Here is a 20,642-nt window from a genome sequence, read left to right as displayed (position 1 = left end):
ACATGCGTATGCATTGCAGTGCGCGAACCGTCCACTGCGATCGGGACTGCGATGGGTCTGCAGTGACTACACAGACCCATCGCAGAGTGATCAACAGGAAGTGCCGTTTGTGGGAGGTGACGAGGGGTGGTCAGCAAAACACAGGCGTGCCAGTGCGTTTGGATGCCGTTGCAGGGGTGTGCATAAATTATCCACTGCGATGCCGTAGCGTGCGATGAGGTTAGCAATTCCTGAGTAAGGTCAGAGCTTGTGCGAGTGTGCATGAGGCTGCGATGGTACTCCACCGCCCAGGGGTGGCGGGGATAGCCCCGGGCTATCAGCCTAGGCCAGGGATGCTCTCGAGAGGGGGACCCCTTTATTGGGGGGGTCCCCAACTCCCCAGGGATTGCTGGCCTGGGCTGACTATCGGTCAGAGCTGATGCTGCGGCTGGAGGGCCCGGTGAAAAGGCTCCCCTGGCTGTGGCATCAGCCCCCCGCTAGAAAGGGACTGGAGCTGGTTTTAAATATAGGGGGTACCTCACGCAAATTTTTTCACCCCTATATTTAAAGCCAGGTCTGGCCCTGCTGCCTGGTGCTGGTTATTAAATTACTGTGGAACCCTACACAATTTTTCTTCTGTAATTTTAAGAACCAGGACTGGCTGGCAAGTCCGGGTGCTGGTTAGCCTTTTGGGGGGGCCCTGACGTAATTTTTTTTTAAATGACATTAACCTGTTTTTTAGAGGTACAACACAAGCAGCTTACACATATCTCACTGATATGTGCAGGCTGCTTGCTAGGGAGAGTTGTGCAGAAAGAAATCACTGCAATCTCGGGTGAGAACTCACCTGATGTTGGGCACCTCCACCCGCCGCAGCTGTGCGGCAATGTCGGCCCCTACGAACAAGAATCCATTCAGTGGAGGGAGAGAGCTGGGGCAGTCCAGCTACTGACATAGTGCTGGGCTTGCCCCCAGCCTGACATTAACGGGAGGCATGCCATACGGGCACGCCCCCAAATAGCATCATTTAGGGGGTGTGGTCTATGGTAATTAGTCCACACCCCCTTTTGGTCGCGCGCTAGATTTGGTGTTTCTGTGTCCCTCGTTGCACAGGCTCATGCTATAGCCGGCTCTGCACACTGCATAGGGTACAGTGGGTAGGACGTGCAATTAGTAGAAGTGTAACATACAATGGGGGACTACAGAAAGCAAAAATATAAATAACACAGGAATGGAAGCATGCTGTGATGGTCTGGACAGATATGGAAAGCAGTCAGCGCATTGCAGGAAGAATTACATGGTAACTGCATTATGCCAACTTTGTTATTAATCTGCTAAGTGAGTGAGGACGTATTGCAGAAAATAGTAGTAAGACAAAATCTCATGCAACGATGGTAGAATTACCAGGGAAAGCTGCAGGAGGGTGGAGTACTAGCAATTCCTGAGGTGCAGTGCTTGAGAAATTGTTTAATGTCTCCAGTTACAACTTTGGGCGTTATCTAAAGCTTGTAGATGGCAGCCATAGTTCCATCTGGAGTGACACAAGTTGCTTAATGATTTTAATTTATGTTCTTGGGGGCCAGATGTACTAAACTCTGAAAAGTGATAAGTTGGAGAGTGATCAACCTCCAGCCAATCAGCTGCTAACTGTCATTTTTCAAACACAGCCTGTAACATGACAGCTGGGAGCTGAGTGGCTGCTGGTTTATCACTCTTCACTTTATCACTTTTCAGAGTTTAGTACATCTCCCCCAGAGAGAAACATTGCACAGTCCCATGGAAGCATTTTGTGTTATTCTTTACCAGTGTAGCTACTGTATAACTGAACACAATTTTAGAACAACACTTTAGTTCTCATTCCAGCCCACTGAAATGGTTCTGGTAACTCAGGAGCCAACAACAAATCTAAAAACTCCTGTGTTCCACTATTTTTTTTTTTTATCTCATCGTCTGGGCCAAAAAACAGATGAACATTCCTTTTGGAGCTCATCGTTGGCTGACCAACAGTTCAACATGCTAATCCAAACTTTGTGAAACATCGCTGGAAGCCTCTGAGATTTAATGTTCGACAAGGACTCTGTGACCTCAATTCGCTATTTGGTGTGTTCTATCCATTCAGTTAGTACGGCTTTCTCCATGCCCTCGGAACTGGACTCCAACGACTCATCCCAATTTCCAATGCTCCAGTGGTGGCACCGAGCATCGTTACCCTGCTTTGTGGCCCCTGGGGCAGTAGAGGATACAGAGGAGAAGTAGAAGATCCTCCTGATAAAGACCACTCGTTGAGATTTATTGCATTTACAGAGCGTCACATTGCATCGTGGGTTGTGCTTTTAAACAACTTGTGTTTGCGCTTTCAGTAACCTGTAATTCAGCTGAATGTGGCTTGTGCATACATTATTCAACGCGTTTTCCAGCATGCGATTACAAGGCTTTAATTAATGTATGCTGAGAGCTCTGTTTCTGTTCTCCCCAGCTGTCCAAAACACCCCAACCTGTCACTAGAGGCCTGATATAAAAGCGGATTCTCTATTCCCAGCAAAATCAGTTGTGGTGGATTTGATGATTTTAACGGGAAGGGGGGATGTCATTAAAATACAAAAATAAATAAAGAAGATGGGTCGTACATATTTCAGACTTGCTCATCTATTTTTGGAAACAATCCATTGCTTTAGGGGTTATATAATATAATTCCAACTCTGCACTTCACGGGCATGTCTGGGTCATGTGACCTGTATTTGCTTCTGGACAAACATTTTATTTAAATTATAGGATCTAAAGAAAACAGTGTAACTGATATCAGCATAGTGTATTAGACAAGTGTTATTTTCTAGTCTCGGAGTAATGGTGGTAAAGTGTTCATGGGGCACCTGTAATAAAGAAAGTGATTTTACAGGTGCTGCCTTTTTAGTACAGATCAATATAAACAAATGGATTTATTTTAGGTGTTTTATTGCCCATGGTGTTTGCACTGTTGTCCAGCTTTTGGTATATCTGCTAATGTTCCAAAATGGAAAAATTTGGACATGCCCCAGACCCAGCCAAAGCGAACCCACAAAAGCCCAGACTCCACCTACATCCACCCAAACCCTGCCCACGCTAGCCGAGACTCCACCCAGATCCACCCAAAATAGCATAAATTCCATTCATGTCCTGTGCACACAATAGCCCAGCTCCACCTAGATCCACCCAAACCCTGCCCACAATAGCCAGAACTCCACCCAAGCACTGCCCACAATAGCCAGAACTCTACCTAGATCCACCCAAACCCTGCCCACAATAGCTCAAACTCCACTCAATCCCTGCCCACAATAGCCAGAACTCTACCTAGATCCACCCAAACCCTGCCCACAATAGCTCAAACTCCACCCAAACCCTGCCCACAATAGCCCAAACTCCACCCAAATCCACCCGAACCCTGCCCACAATAACCAGAACTCCACCTAGATCCACCCAAACCCTGCCCACAATAGCCAGAACTCCACCTAGATCCACCCAAATCCACCCGAACCATGCCCACAATAGCCAGAACTCCACCCAAAACCACCCAAACCCTGCCCACAATAGCCAGAACTCCACCCAAATCCACCCAAACCCTGCCCACAATAGCCAGAACGCCACCCAAATCCACCCAAAATTGCCCAAAATACACTTACATCCACCAAAGCCCAGGGCCTGATTAAGACATGTAAATGCAATCATAGCTGCGATCTCTCATAGATCGTAATTGCTAAAATGTGCTAATGACTCACATGCCGCTCAGTGCTTAGAGAGGCCCACTGACAGCATCTCACATCAGCCGCTCGCGCACAAAACCGATAACATCGAACGCAGATCAGGCGGCCATCAGCCTTCTGAGTAAGTCTAACAGGTCTCCAGATACGCAGAGGGCGCTCCTGCTGCCAGCAAGAACGCAGTGGCTAAATTATGCACGCCCAGAAAACCAGAAAACAGTGTTTAAATGGTGAGACACGCCTGCATTTCTCTAACCACTCCCCCGATAACCCCCCCGCCAAATGCTGACTACCTGTCACTCACTTTTTGTGAGCGTAATCGTATATTAATCGCTGCGTGTGTTCAGTGCGGCTTACACCCTTGCGCAATGGCAAATAAACGCTCATTCTGCTTAACTATCTGCATTGCGTCAACATCCATACCAAACCCCCAGTCATCAATAGCCCAAACCCCATCCATTCACATACCACCAAACCCTGCCCCAAAATATCAGAATCTCTATCTGGCTGCACCAAGGAATAACATTTGCACGGAGCATATCTGAGGTTAAAAGTCCTCTTGTTTTATCGGACAAGATAATAAATACAAATTCATCTACTGTAAATCGTCTAATAATATAATAAGTGACTTAAACTCAGGGTGAGAAAAGATGATCCGGGTTTGAAGTTCTAGGTTAGATTTCAACTATTTTATGTGAATTTAACCAAGTCAAAATTCTAACAACCTTAACTTCATGGCGTTGTAATGAATGTCAGTGTACACTAATTACTATTACTAGAACTGAAGGAATTATAAGTAATAGTGACGCACCGATGGAACCGACTCTACCACCCACCACAACTAGTTTTGTGCTGCCCACCTGCAAGGTTCTATCCACTTGGTCATAGACTGGGCAACCACAGAGACAGAACCTGCGCTCCCCCAAGCAAATCTCATGTGACCCAGCCTCTACTCTGAGGGCCTCATTCAGAGGCGGTCGGAGGATGCAAGCAGTCGCTCAGAAACTGGGCGGCCGCTTGCATCCTGACCGCCCGCCTCTGTTTCGGTCGTTAGGCTGTGGGTTTACACCCACAGCTCTAACGACCGCTAGGGTGATGGTCGCGATGGTCAGAGACCATCGTGACCATCGGGGCTTACGACGAGACCCTAGGGTAGGGTCTCACTTGTCGTAAGACCCGGAGAGCTTCCAGCTCTGACTGATCACTAGTGATGTCAGTGGAGCCTCCCCCAAACGGTAGGCGTTCCCATGGGAATGCCTCCGTTTGGGCTGCCACCCCCCCGGCCCGTCTTCCAAACGGGGCGAGCTGTCAATCAACATCAACAGCTCGCCCCCTTTGGAAAGAGACCCGCTATGATCGGCGCTGTCAGTCGTAGCGGGTCTCACGCATGCGCACGAAGGAGCCGGCTCCTTCGTGCGCATGCCCACTTGACAAACATCGAGGCGGCGCCGCCTCTGAATGAAGGCCTGAGTTCCGTCTTCTTTTGCTCTTGTGCTGTAAATCCAGAGTGACACCCGTGGGCGCTCTCTCAGTGGACACATGAGCCACTAGCCTGACACCTAAACTGGTTGATCTTGTCCCACAAGTGGTTTTATAAGGCAGAGTTGAAAGACTGACTTATTAGCTGTGATGATTTTGCCGTGTGTAGCCAGTATAACACATGATGGGTACAGTGTCCTCCTGTATCCTGCGCGCGCTGTTGAAACGATCCAGATCACCCAGGGCTGACCGGCTGGAGGCGATAACGTTACTACAATTGCTCACATCTTGTGGGATGCCACGTTGTTAACACCGATGCATCGGTCACGTCAAATAGCCCTTCTCAGTCTGCAGTATAACAGAACCACTAGAAGACAGGCAAAAGACTGCACGATTACAACATTGTAATCGTGCAGTCATTTGTCAGTCTGTGATGAGCCTACACTGAGCGAGCACTCGTTCAGTGCAGGAACATCAATCATCTGCAAACATGCTGAACCTGACGATATCGTACGATGATAGATGTCACTAGTTGTTTAAGACCTTTTTCTTAACGATTTTCAAATGATTATTGAATGATAACGATATCGTTATCATTCAATCGCTCAATTTAATAGTCTAGTGGATGTGAGCCTTTAGCGTACCAGGTGCCGTGCGATTCATCCGTGCGAGCATCTCTTTCACTCAAAATGTGTGTCTTATTCACATAAATAAAACACACAGAATGACGAAACAACATCGCGACTTTGTGTATACAGTAATAGCAATCCTTGTGGGGTTGAAGTCGCAGCCAAGGATCTCTGGTACAGTGCGAGAATTTTTTTGCTGCGTCTGCAATGCGATTTAGATGAAATATTTTAAGAAAAATCTGGTATGCCACTCCAGCCTGTATGTGTCAGTCACACGGGGTGGCGTATGGCGTATGGACTCTCAGTAAGGACACATTTGTATAGAACAAAAGGTGCCAATAGAGAGTTGAAAGCAAGACTGCCACAATTGCACCTGTATTATGTGCACAGAACTGAATGCGTAAATTTGCCCGTAATTTGCTGATCTGTATGCATTTCTGTGTCCAGACCAGTGGCATCACTGGGTGCAGTGATATCCGGTGCGATGCTCATCTAACGCAGGCGAGTGAAATTGGGCACATCCACGCCACCTGATGTGCCATTTTGGGAGGGGGGGGTGACTGTGTGTCACACCCTCTCCTCATCACGTTGGGGGGGCTTGATAATGAACATGCTCGTAGCACTCACGTTATCACACCCAGCACAGGTAAGTGTTCCTTGAGTCATTGTATGTAATTGCTCAACTGTTCAAGCTGGCTGAACTATACCTACTGTATATAGTAGAAGGTATGGAAACTGGGGAGTATGGTATCTACAGAAAAAGTATGTGACAAGGAATTGTTAAGCTGTGCAGGTTTTGAGAACACATTTCCTAATGTAAGTCCTTCAGTGCTAAGGATGAGTGGTACTCATTCTCAGTATGTACATCAAAGTGTCGAGGACGAGCCCAACTTTTCCCCAGCACTACAGGAGTTCAATAGAGGAGGAACTTACCTAAAAGTTCCTCCTTAATCAATTCTGTCACTGGATGGGTCTGGGGAGTGGGGGGCATGATAAAAGTTCTATCTCTCTCATTCCTACGCACCCAGGGGTACTATCATTTGTAAGAGGGGTGTTCACTGTTTGAAATGGTGTGACTCCGGAGAAGTTATATCCCCTGCAGTGCAGAGACCATTATGGGATCTTCCCCATCCTGGCTTCAGTAAACTCAGATGTACCACCCTCATTTCAAAGTGGAGAGTCCCCTCTGTATGGCTTCTTAGTGGTTATTATCTGGCAGCTATACTAGCAGAGCCGGCTGATGGGTTGAGAGTATAACTTGCCCAATCTCCCCCATCTTGGCACCTACACACCCAGGGACACTCGTTTGTAAGAGGTGCGTGTCCCATTAGTGATTATTGTGTGAAAATAAACACTGTATACAACAGAAACCATTAAAGAAGTCCATATTTGGGGCTCCTGGCACCAATAAACACAGTGGCTCCCCGCATTTGAATGCAGTAGGTTGTCTACTTTCCAGAATGGTTTCCATGGTTGCACTATCTTATAATTCCTATTCATTTTATGTGTTTTATAAACACCAAAGAAAGAACCGCAAAGAGTTTTTTTTGGTGTTTGTTTAAAAAATATATATATTTATATATTTTTAGTTCACTTTTTTGCAATTTCAATTAAAGAAATATTGCCATTGCCGTGTGAGAAGATATCAGCAAACTGCTGTAAATGATATTTTCTCTAAATTGAGAGTCCTCTAAATACAGAAAACATAATTTGTGTGGGTACTGCATAGCTTATTCCTGATTGCTGGATGTTAGAATACGACAAGCCCCCAAAATGTGCCAAAATTCAGCGGTGAGGAAAGCCTATGGGGCGATGGGGTTATAGGAATGACCACAGCTTTTTACAATTTCCCCATTTCATCCCCAGAACTGAAACTTTTTTTGCATACATTACTTACAGGGCAATATAATGATAACTGCAAGTATGGGGCTTTTATTTACATATGTGAAAGCAGTAAACGAGGGATACAGAATACATTACATAAGCTCTGCAGGGTCAAGTTTTACAGACTTGGAATGATAATCGTGATGTCTTTTAAAAGTGGGGGGTTACTGGTGGGTGATATAAGTGGGTATATTGCATTGTATAGGCCAGGTGTTGGCAACCTGTGGCACTCCAGCTGCTGTGGAACTACATATCCAAGCATGCCTTGCCGTTGTTTTAACTAGAGATGAGCGGTTTCGGATTAGTTCGGATTTTCCCGCCAAATTCGAACTTTGCCCGCAAAAAATCGGGTCTCAGAAAGAGGCAAAACGTCATCTTTCATGGACAAACATCATCATTCCTGGATACAAGTCCATGAAAGATGATGTTTGTCCATGAAAGATGACGTTTTCCCCCTGTCTGAGACCCGATTTTGGCGGGAGAAATCGAATTTGGCGGGAAAATACAAAGTAATCCGAACCCGCTCATCTCTACTTTTAACATGTTCTTAAACAGTTCTTAACTGTGGCAGGACATGCTGGGATGTGTAGTTCCACAACAGTGCCTTAGGTTGCCTGTCACTGGTATATACCAAGCTACAAGTCATTCTGTGATATAGAAAAACGTTTTGCTGTGTGATAAATAACCAGGTAAATGAGGTACAGCAGGTCCGCTACGTATAATGCAGTTCATTTATTGATACAAGTCAGTGACTTGGAAGAGGTGGAATAACATTTCACTAAGATTTGCCATTTGTTCTTCCTGTTGTTGCTCTGGGGGACTCGAATCGTACCTAAAATACAGAACGGAGTAGTATACTGTAGACATGGAGCCATTCAGGTTATAAAATGGGTGTTTAGAGACATGGCAGGGATTTAGTTGTGTTCCGCCACCTGCAGAGTGTTAGGGGAGCACAGGCGGCATGTCAGCTTTCTCTGTTCATCCAGGTTCTACTTAATGAACTTAACACAATTAGTCCAATCATCTCAGCTTCTGCTGTATTCTAACCCTGCTCTTCATACTGTCTCTTTTATAGTCACTGAACAAGAAACTAAAGTGCCCAAGAAAACAGTTATCATGTAAGTGCAGCTATGTCCGTTTGTCCGTCTGAGTCCGTCTGTCTGTCTGTCTGCTGCATGACGTCATAACATGCTCATTACTAACCATCGGCCTATGGGAATCAGTCATGTTGTGCGCAGCGACCGATCAATGCAACGCTCTGCTGGGCCCTCTGTCCTGAACACGTGTGTGCATGACATGTCTATGTGCAAAGTGCCGGATTTATCCAACGCACCCTTCCAGGCAGCGCTGGTGCCAAACTTATAGCAGAGAATTAAGAGAATGATTTCCCTGCGCAATCTATGCTCATTATGCTCAAAGTCTCACAATAAATATGGAGGAGACGTACAGTGTGCGGCACATCCATATTCATATACAGACCTCTCTACTAACGCATCCAAATGTAATCTCTCATCCATGGAGAGGGGCTCCGAGCGCAATGCCAACTGTAGGGAGACAAAACTAGACCGAATGCCATTAACGTGAAGCTGGATTCAAAATTGTTTCCTAATATTATTACCTGCGGTGTATTACAGGTGTTTCCCAGCAAATATCTACACCAATGGTTTGTACGCTCAGCAGTATCCTCAACAGGTCATGGTTTAAGGATTTCTGTCAGAAGCATTTGGGATAATTACTCACACGTGCATGGTTAAACAGATCCGCAAAACATGACCTGTTGGGGTTGTACTTGAGGACTGGAGCTGAGATCCCTTGATCAACAGTACTGTCTGTATACTGTATGTCATTTCTGTATAATAGACACATGGAATCCCTCGTTAATCGAAAATGTCAGACGTTCCTAGTAGAGATGAGCGGGTTCGGATTTTCCCGCCAAGTTCGGATTTTTCCTGCCAAAAAACGGGTCTCAGAGGCAAAATGTCATCTTTCATGGACAAACGTCATCATTCCTGGACTTCCATGGCTTGCCCATGAAAGATGACGTTTTGCCTCTTTCTGAGACCCGATTTTTGTCGGGAAAAATCTGAACTAATCCGAACCCGCTCATCTCTAGTTCCTAGTAAATTAACAGGCTCCACTTTCTGCAGGTAACAGGTAGATTTGACACATTGCAAACGTGGCTCAAACTATAGCTGCAAATTGTGATTCTTCAGTTGCTGTTTATAAGATGCAGAATATTTAAAGATATTTCAGTCAAAAAGTCTGGCGTACGGTCACCACAGGGCCTGGAGATGAAAGGTCTCCAGTGATTCCACCATCCCCAAGCACCCAGGCTCAGAAGACCAGACACACTCCCAAATTTTGCTGTGGTTCGCCCCCATGTGTATAATTACCAACTGTCCTAATTGCAAAGAATAGTCCCAGATTGCAAAAGATTTGTCCCTCCAAATCTTTGCTCCTCAAATGCCCCTATTGTTCAATGTTGTCCAATGTTACTGTTCAGTTTCACTTCATTTGCATATTGGATAATGTTTTCCACATTTAATTTTTATTTTAATATTTAATGCAAATGAATATTCAAAATGCTAAATAATTACATTAAAATCAAGTTCAATAAACATATTGTGAAGAGTTCTCCAAGACCAAAGTCTGCATTGCACTGTGAAAAATGTAAAATGATTTTCAAAATATTACCAGTTAAGTTTCATATACAGGACAAATCTCACCAAATATATTCTCAAACATGTTTTCCCCGGATCGCTATTGCATTCGCAGCTGCGATTACGCACGCAGGTCCGTTGCGAAAATATGGTAATGACTGCTATCGCAATGCTAATATAAAGACACGACCACTGCCCTGTCAACAGCCCCAAGCGCTCACTTCCTGGCAATCACTCTGCGATGGGTCTGCGTGGTCTCTGCGATCGCAGTGGTGCCTTCACGCATGTGCACTGCGATGCATGCACAATACACAGCAATCGGCCGTCTGCGTGCTTAATCGCAGTAGCGATCCGTAATTAATTAGAAAAAATTCAAATAACTAAGTTTTCTTACAAACCTGTACATTGTGCTATGGGAATACATTCTGAACATGCTCGATCCAGGGAACTAATAGAAGCTTTAATTGAAATTTGCTTTATATGTAGCAGGAACCTAAAGCAGTCCTCGTGAAACATTAGAACTACTTATTTTTGCTAATGGGCTTTAAATTTAGAGCGTTTACTTATTTCAGGTTTCTTGAGGGCATCTCACAGTGGAAACCAGAAAATAGCATTCCAAAAGCAAAAAGACCTCCCGCCACTAATCAAAGAACCACTGAAACTTATGCCACTCTTAACACATACTATTTTATGTTTTCTATTAACATACCTTTAATGTATATGTGTGTGGTTTAGCATTATATACTGAATGGCGCTTATAGAAGAAAACACTAACACAGCATGAGATTGGTGTCATTGAAGGCGAAGTCTTCATACCTATATTAACTCACACGTTTACATCACTAGTGAGGAGACTATAACAACAGTGGTGAAAAGTCCAAGGATGAGAAGAAGAATGTCTCCAGGTATCTCCCCTTCACGCCCACCCTCGGGACACTCTCCAGCAAGAACCCCCAGGTCTGAAGCGTCCACACCAGATCCCCACTTTATAACAAGGGGCAAGCAGTCAGTGTTCAGGTCTGAGCAAGAAACACGCAAGACTGTGGTTCCCACGTTCTTTGTCACAGAACCAGAAGAAGGAGGGGCCTCTGCTAGACCTGAGGATCAAAAATCTAGGTGGATTGAAGTCGAAGAAATTATTGAATTCAAAGTGAAAAAATCATCAAAGCCACCTAGGAAAAGAGGGGCTTCTCCGGCAAAGCCAGAGAAAGATGAACGAGGTTCTCGGAAGTATACCCATCATGGTCCAAGGTCAAGGGGTTACCCCGGTGAAGACCCTAACACAAATAACTCCAACAATAAATTAGTAGAGGAATCTAAGACTTTGCTTCCATCTTGTAGCTTATCAGAGGTGGACATCTCATCCATGGAATATGGACTTGTAGAAGAAGAGCCAGAGGTTCAGGAAGATCTAGGGCTTCAGTATGAACCAGAACAAATAGATGATGACTTAGAAGAAAGCACAAAATATCCCTCAGAGCTGGAAACCCCAGTGGTTTCTTATGAGAGAGAACATGTGTTATTCAGTATATCTGATGATGTAATTTCATCTACACCACTGAACTGGAATACCAGAGGTAACTTTGAAAAACTGGTGGTTGAAGCAGAAGCACAAGATGCAGATCAGACATTGTCTTTGGAAGTAGACGATGTCATCGTTGAAGAGCCAGCAGATGAGGATTCTGAGGATCTCAAAAACAGAGCTCAAAAAATTCTTACTCGTGATGGAAAAGTTCTAACTCTAGAAGATCTCGAAGATTATGTTCCAGGTCAAGGAGAGACTTACGGATGTGATGAAAATGTGGCAAACATCGCTGAGAACACACCATGTGAGATATCTGTACTGCAAGCTGAAATAAATGAGCCAATCGTCGGCAAGCCTGTGTTGTTGAATGTAGGAAGGCCTGTTGTCCCAAAACAAAGGCAAGGCTTCTTCAGCAACTTAAAAGAGGGAATCGAAAGTATGTTCATGGCTGGCTCAAGAATGAGTAGAATGAATATGATGGGGTCCTCAAATGTTTCTTTCCGCATGAATGAACCCGGAGCGGCTGGGACAAGCGCGAGCGCATCGTCAACCGGCCAGCCATCCTTTAACATTAAGCCGTCTTTCTGTACCGAAGTCCAACGTTCTGCAGACAACGGGCAACCTAGCTTTAAAACTGAAGTTTCTACAAGAACCTTAAGCTATGGCACCCTTGGAGAGACTGTTACCTTACACATAACCAAAAATGACCCTTCCCAGAATTAAGTCTAGATATTTTCATTAGAATATGAGGAGGAAGCTGGCAATTGATGGAGATGCTGAAGATGTTGATATTCTGGTAGATGCACAAATGTTATACATGGCTATGGAATTTTTTTATTCCTGTCTTAATGGGAACACTTACGCTTAGATGAAAAAACGAAATCCGTTATAACTAAAGTGTCATTCCATATAGAGTGTTCTAGAGATGACAAACTGGAAAGATTTGACTCTCCTCCTCGTATAGATATCTATGATCAACGTACGGAAGGGAATTTCTTACTTTACTTACAATATTTTACCAAACGTACATGTTTTATTCAAGTACTCTGTCGGAAATAGAAGTTATGTTTACATTGACACACGCAATGATGACAATGGCACCGAAAACAAGAGCTGCCAAAATCGTTATGTCGAATGTAAAAAAAAAAAAAAAAAAAAACATTTTAAACGAGGAAAAAATATATATATTTTCTACTTTGGACATTTTGCCACGAAACAACATGGTTTACCATCTAAAATATAGGAACAGAAATACGTCAAGAATTATACATAATACAAAGACTGAAAGCCGCAAAAAGGAATCTCTGATGCGTTTTACAAAATGTCCTTGTCTGAAAGGACACAAACCTGCCAACAAAAAGGTCTGGAGTAAATCAGTAATCATTACATCGGAGGCGAGCACAGCGTGTCTATTTCCAAGTAAATGGCTATTTGTAACCAGGCCATACGGTTTGGCCTCTGTGTGTGTGCACAGACTCTATTATAGAAAACTATTGATGCCTTTGGAATTGCTTCTAGCTCGATAAATGGAAGAAAAAAAAAAACCTTTGTAGAATACAAATTCTGAAAACGAAAAAATTGTTGCGTTGATAATCTAAGTGATGCTCGCCTCTTAGGGTTATTATTGTAGGGTGTAATTGTATCGTTGTTGCATTTTATTTTTTCTCTCAAAGCATGAATTCTAATTTGTGATCTAGTTGTTATTTATTAACCTCTCTCAAGCCCTGCTGTGGACGGTGTTCAGTTAAACAATGACCTCTTATGATGGCTGATATGACAACGTTCAAATAAAAAGATATCCGTGGTGAATCAAAAGCTGCATTCGTCGTGTATGGTATTTATTTGACGAGCACAGATGTGTTTGGTCCAGCACAAAACGCTGAGCAGTAAAAATAAGACGACTGTCTCACATTGACGCACTGAGCTCTTATTATTACTAATAATGTGTGAAGCGATGGGCGCAGTGAGTCGGTAGATTTGAAGCCAGCTAGTTATGTTGATGTACAGTTATTATTGCCAGTAAATAGCTTTTTGTGATTTAGAATTAGAATTGTTACTATTTAAAGGCCATGTACAGTGACGGACTGGGGCAACGGGGACCCGCTGGGGAAATGCAGGGGCCCACTGAAGGGGTGTGGCCAGCCATTGGGTAGGTGTGTCATCAGCCGGAGGGGCATGGCCATCCCACAAAGGACTTATTATGCATTCTCAGATACCCAGACACAGCACTGCGCCCCCATTACTCTAAATAATAATAATCAGTGGCAGCAATTGTAGTATAATAATAATCTGTTCCACCCTTAGTTTAATAATTGTAATTGGTGCCCCTTTAGTCTAATAATACTCTGTGTCCCCTTGAGTCTAATGATAATAACCTGTGCCCACTTTAGTCTAATGATGTATCCTTTGTGCCTCTCACACACACTGATACACTCTGTGCCTCTCACACACACTGACATACACTCTGTGCCTCTCTAACACACTGACACATTCTGTGCCTCTCACACACACTGACACTCTGTGCCTCTAATACACACTGACACACACTCTGTGCCTCTCACATACACTGACACATTATGTGCCTCTCACACACACTGACACACACTCTGCCTCTCACACACACTGACATACACTCTGTGCCTCTCTAACACACTGACACATTCTGTGCCTCTCACACACTGATACACTCTGTGCCTCTCACACACACTGACATACACTCTGTGCCTCTCTAGCACACTGACACATTCTGTGCCTCTCACACACACTGACATACACTTTGTGCCTCTCTAGCACACTGACACATTCTGTGCCTCTCACACACTGATACACACTGTGCCTCTAATACACACTGACACACTCTGTGCCTCTCACATACACTGACACATTATGTGCCTCTCACACACACTGACATACACTCTGTGCCTCTCACACACACTGACACACACTCTGCCTCTCACACACACTGACATACACTCTGTGCCTCTCACATACACTGACACATTCTGTGCCTCTCACACACACTCTGTGACTCTCTCACACACTGATACACTCTGTGCCTCTCACACACACTGACATACACTCTGTGCCTCTCTAGCACACTGACACATTTTGTGCCTCTCACACACTGATACACTCTGTGCCTCTCATACACACTGACACACACTCTGTGCCTCTCAAACACACTGACACACTCTGTGCCTCTCACACACACTGACACACACTCTGTGCCTCTCACACACACTGACACATTCTGTGCCTCTCACACACTGATACATTATGTGCCTCTCACACACTGATATACTCTGTGCCTCTCACGCACACTGACATACACTCTGTGCCTCTCTAACACACTGACACATTCTGTGCCTCTCACACACACTGACACATTCTGTGCCTCTCATACACACTGACACACACTCTGTGCCTCTCACACACACTGACACACACTGTGCCTCTTACACACATTGACACACTCTGTGCCTCTCACACACTGGCATACACTCTGTGCCATTCACACACACTGCCACATTCTGTGCCTTTCACACACACTGACATACACTCTGTGCCTCTCACACACACACTGACACATTCTGTGCCTCTCACACACACTGACACACACTCTGTGCCTCTCACACACACTGTGCCTTTCACACACACTGACATACACTCTGTGCCCCTCACACACACTGACATACACTCTGTGCCTCTCACACACACTGACACACTCTGTGCCTTTCTAACACACAGACATACACTCTGTGCCTCTCACACCCACTGACACATTCTGTGCCTCTCACACACACTGACACACACTCTGTGCCTCTCACACACACTGACACATTCTGTGCCTTTCACACACACTGACATATACAGTCTGTGCCTCTCACACACACTGACATACACTCTGTGCCTCTCACACACACTGACACACTCTGTGCCTCTCATACACACTTACATACACTCTGTGCCTTTCTAACACACAGACACACTCTGTGCCTCTCACACACACTGACATACACTGTGTGCCTCTCTAACACACTCACACATTCTGTGCCTCTCACAAACACTGACATACAATCTGTGCCTCTCCCACACACGCTGACACACTCTGTGCCTCTCACACACACTGACATACACTCTGTGCCTCTCACACACACTGACATACACTCTGTGTCTCTCACACACTGACATACACTCTGTGCCTCTCACACACACTGACATACACTATGTGCCTCTCACACACACTGACACACACTGTGCCTCTTACACACATTGACATACACTCTGTGCCTCTCACACACACTGACACATACTGTGCCTCTTACACACACTGACATACACTCTGTGTCTCTCACACATACTGACATACACTCTGTGCCTCTCACACACACTGACATACACTCTGTGTCTCTCACACACACGCTGAAACACACACTCTGTGCCTCTCACACACACTGACATACACTCTGTGCCTCTCACACACACTGACATACACTCTGTGCCTCTCTAACACACTGACACATTCTGTGCCTCTCACACACACTGACATACACTCTGTGCCTCTCTAACACACTGACACATTCTGTGCCTCTCACACACACTGACACACACTGTGCCTCTAATACACACTGACACACACTGTGCCTCTCACACACACACTGACATACACTCTGTGTCTCTCACACACACGCTGACACACACTCTGTGCCTCTCACACACACTGACATACACTCTGTGCCTCTCACACACACTGACATACACTCTGTGCCTCTCACACACACTGACATACACTCTGTGCCTCTCACACACACTGACATACACTCTGTGTCTCTCACACACACGCTGAAACACACACTCTGTGCCTCTCACACACACACTGACATACACTCTGTGTCTCTCACACACACGCTGACACACACTCTGTGCCTCTCACACACACTGACATACACTCTGTGCCTCTCACACACACTGACACACACTGTGCCTCTTACACACATTGACATACACTCTGTGCCTCTCACACACACTGACACATACTGTGCCTCTCACACACACTGACATACACTCTGTGCCTCTCACACACACTGACATACACTATGTGCCTCTCACACACACTGGCACAGTACCGCTTTCTCTCACACACACACTGTGCATGACAATGGCATTAACTGGGAACTGGGCTGTACACAGCTGGCATAGGGACCAGCCACCAGCCTACCCCTGCATTGACCCCACCCCCTGATGATAGTGGGTGGAGCTCCAAAGCAGGGGAACTCACTGTTGATATACCCGCCCCCCCCACCCAGGGCAGTCTGACCCTGCCTATGTACATGTATATAAAGTGCACACGGAGGGGCTGATTCTGAGTCGGATGTGAATGGAAATGTGGTTTTCAGCATGTGCCAAAGAAAGAATTCAGCGGCCACGGCCTGCGCTGGATCAGGCATACGCACATGGGCGGAAATCACTAGTGTGTAAGGATTGATCAGTCTCTTTCAGTGAAATGGGCGTTTCTGGGCCGGTAATTGGGCGGTGACCATGCAAACAGTGTCTGACTGTACAGAAGTGAGGCTGAGCTGTTGCTGCCTCATCTCTCGTCTCCCCGCAGTCCCAGGGAGCTCCACAAAGCTGGTGAGTGTTAACTATAAAAAGTATTGCAATAATAGACAAAGAAGATGTTTAGAAGTTTTAAATTTCTTCTTTGTATTATTCTAATAATTTATATATCAAATCTCAGGAGTATGATAGAGGAGGCTCAGCCTCCCACGCCTACCTTGCACGTCCCTGCTCTTCAAATCCATGGAAAAAAAGAAACCTGCAAAATTAGTGCAAGTGACAATACAGTTGGAGAAAGTAAATACATGATTGGTGTGAACCACGGTCATCTTACTGCTCAGCCAGGAGGCACAGACAGAAGTGCAGGGAAATAGTGAGTTATAGTGCTCAGTGCACTAGGGAAACATACATGTGATCACCACTCCAAAGTGTATTTCTGACATGCTGGGTCACAACTCAAGGCACACCTAGTACCCAGGCTGCCCTCTGGTGACACAATGGCGCAGATTGCATTGATTCAGCAATCACTTACCATTCCCATGGAAATGGATAGGAGAGGTCACCCCACAACTGGATGTGTCAGATAATTAACTCAAATTCCACCCTAGGATGATCCCTGAATGCTTTCCAGCCATCAGCCTCATCCTGATGAATGTTGCAACAATGTTGGTTGTTTATTAGCTAAGCTTCAGTTTAATTATAAGGGCACAGTCGTGTATATACAATTACATAGGCACAGTCGTGCCCTTATATTAAGGCTGCATCTAAAAAACTGCAATTCTCCCATAGAGAATTACGGAGGGGGGGGCATGGTGTTTAAGGGGCTACACCTCAAAAGCTATAGGAGGTACCAAGCTGAAAGTTGGCACAGGTGGGTAGAATTGTCGCTCGGTGCTGCATGCCAAAGTTCAGGGCAAAAACTTAAAAAGAATTTGAGGACATGGGAGTAATCTAAAGTTCCAACTCACACATTCTCAATTAGGACCACTTTTCTGCTGTAGTCTGTGGGTTTTTTTGGGAAGGTATAACTCAGGGTAGGGGGCTAATTTAGATTTGGGTTTTGTTTTATTAGGTAGCTATTGTGCCAGGGTACTTTTGGGGTTCAGGTAAATTAGAAAGTTACAGTTTTTAAACTATTACCTCTTAATAGATAGGAAATTTCAACTTGTTACCCAGCCTCAGTAGGAGCCTCCATGAGGTGTATTCACTGTGGCTTCACTTGGGTTCACAAAGAGGGCCGTCGTTTGTGGGCTTTAGTGGTGGTGGGCTCGGGGAATGAAGCTGGCGTTAGGTGAAGCGGGACCCGGGGGAAAGCTACAGGGGGGAAGGGAAGTAGCGGGCGTTAGCTGCGGCCAGGACCCCGGGGACGGTAGCAGGCCTTAGCGGCGGTGCGGGTGGCGGTGGGGCAGGCGACCCGGGGGAGGTAGCAGCACACAGATGCAGGCTCAGATCTGGGCAATCCCTGATGCCTGCTTCTGTGTTTAAAAAAAAAATGGCGTGGCCAAAAAATACAACCAGCATCGGGCTTTGGTTGTGATATATACAGGGGACCTATGATGTAGCGGTCCCCCGTATTAAGCACAACCAGCACCAGGCTAGTCAAATCCAGCCCTGGTTGCCAAAATACGGGGGACAAATAATGTAGGGGTCCCCCATATTCAGCGCAACCAGCACTGGGCTCTGAGCCAGCCCTGGTCCTGGAAGTACAGGGGGAGAAAATGCGTAGGGTCCCCCTGTATTTACCAGAAGCAGCACTAGCTCTTTCTAGCGAGGGGGGTGATGCCACAGCTAGGGGAGCCCTTTCACCGGGCCCTCCAGCCGAAGCATCACCCCTGACCGCTAGTCAGCCCAGGCCAGGGATCCCTGGGGACCCCCCAATAAAGTTGTCCCCCTCTCCAGGGCCAGGCTGATAGCCCCAGGCTATCCACGGCACCCCTGGAGCGGTGGGTGCCGGGTTGATTGTGTAAAGTGTGGTGCAAGTGAAGAGTTAAATTATTGGCTTTTGCTGTGGAACTACAGTTCCCAGCAAGCCTCTCCCGCATGCTGGTACTTGGAGAACCACAAGTATCAGCATGTGGGGCATTAGGGGCCTGCTGGTATCTGTAGTTCCACAGCAAAAGCAGTATTAAAAAAAACACGGAACGCACACACCGTAAAAAAGTAAAAGTTTATTAAAACATACATGCACCCACAAATGTACTCACACATGCACACACTATCTCACATACTCACCTATGTATCCCTGAAGCCAATCTGTCCTCTTCTCCAGTAGATAATCCTATGGATCACCTATAATAAAAAATCCATACTCACCTCCTCCTATGCGTGGATCTGTCCTCTTCAGGCAATCCAGGGTCTTGGCAAAAAAAAAAATGCAAATACGCAGACCCTCATACATTAGTTCTCTAAGAACATTACTACCCGAATGACAGCTCCGCCCGGGATTTCAGTTCTCTCAGCACTGGGAAAATTGTGGGCACTGAATGAGATGTGTGTGCCACATAACTGCTCAGACCTCAGTTGCATAGACTGCATGTGTGTATTACAGTGAGCACACAATTCTGTGAATTGGCAGCTCCATCATTTTGTGAGTGACAGCAATCTCACTCTGTGAGAGTGCTGAATCTACAGTTAACCACATGGTGTCATGGTGTATCATATCTGTATTACAGAAGGAACATGTCCATTAAGACGTCAGCCATAATGATCGTAATTTCATTACTTTTTGGAGTTTGAGTGGCAGAAATTCAATAGGTTTTGAGAATTTTCATATGTCTAAGCAGCGTTAGTGGGACATGTGAAACCATAAGGTTTTTTTGTGTATGGAATATTAAATAAGGTTCCTAATTATCTGGGTTTTTACTTTGCGGCTTAGGTAGAGATTATTATTTTATTGCTTAAATTATGACCTGCACTCAGCTTGAGAGTTTTGCCAAAATTGGTATTAAACTGTAAGTAGATATTTTTGTTTTAGACTGAATTATATATACTGTATATTTTTGTTTTAGAATTTTATTGAATATCTGAATAATTGAATAAAATAAATATATTCATAAAATCATTCAGAAGTAGCTCACAACACACTGCCATATGTTTACTAAATCTGTCACACATCCCTAGTTCCTGACTCACATCCATCACCTTGTGGAAAGAATAGAATTGTCTTATCTAATTAGTAGACCTCATTCATGAAGAT

At 45.2% G+C, this 20,642-nt stretch overlaps 1 protein-coding gene across 27 annotated transcripts in view; it reads left to right on the top strand.

Annotated features, from left to right (window-relative positions):
• OBSCN (obscurin, cytoskeletal calmodulin and titin-interacting RhoGEF) overlaps positions 1-20,642 on the top strand; it is a 646,947-nt gene that overhangs the window by 507,615 nt on the left and 118,690 nt on the right. For 4 of the 27 annotated variants that reach the window (XM_088467508.1, XM_088467505.1, XM_088467504.1 and 1 more), the window contains 2 exons: positions 8,781-8,823; positions 11,212-13,711. The exons of the other annotated variants lie outside the window; for them this stretch is intronic. In XM_088467508.1, coding sequence (XP_088323634.1) covers positions 8,781-8,823; positions 11,212-12,613 — 1,445 coding nt within the window. In that variant the 3' untranslated portion in view covers positions 12,614-13,711. Of the gene's footprint in view, positions 1-8,780; positions 8,824-11,211; positions 13,712-20,642 lie in introns of those variants that run through there. 27 annotated transcript variants of the gene reach the window in all.

This window comes from Taudactylus pleione, unplaced genomic scaffold, assembly GCF_031769625.1.
Source record: "Taudactylus pleione unplaced genomic scaffold, aTauple2 ptg000071l, whole genome shotgun sequence".
Taxonomy (NCBI): Eukaryota; Metazoa; Chordata; class Amphibia; order Anura; family Myobatrachidae; genus Taudactylus; species Taudactylus pleione.
Note: the sequence above shows the minus strand (reverse complement) of the source record. Positions and strands in the feature narration are given on the sequence as shown.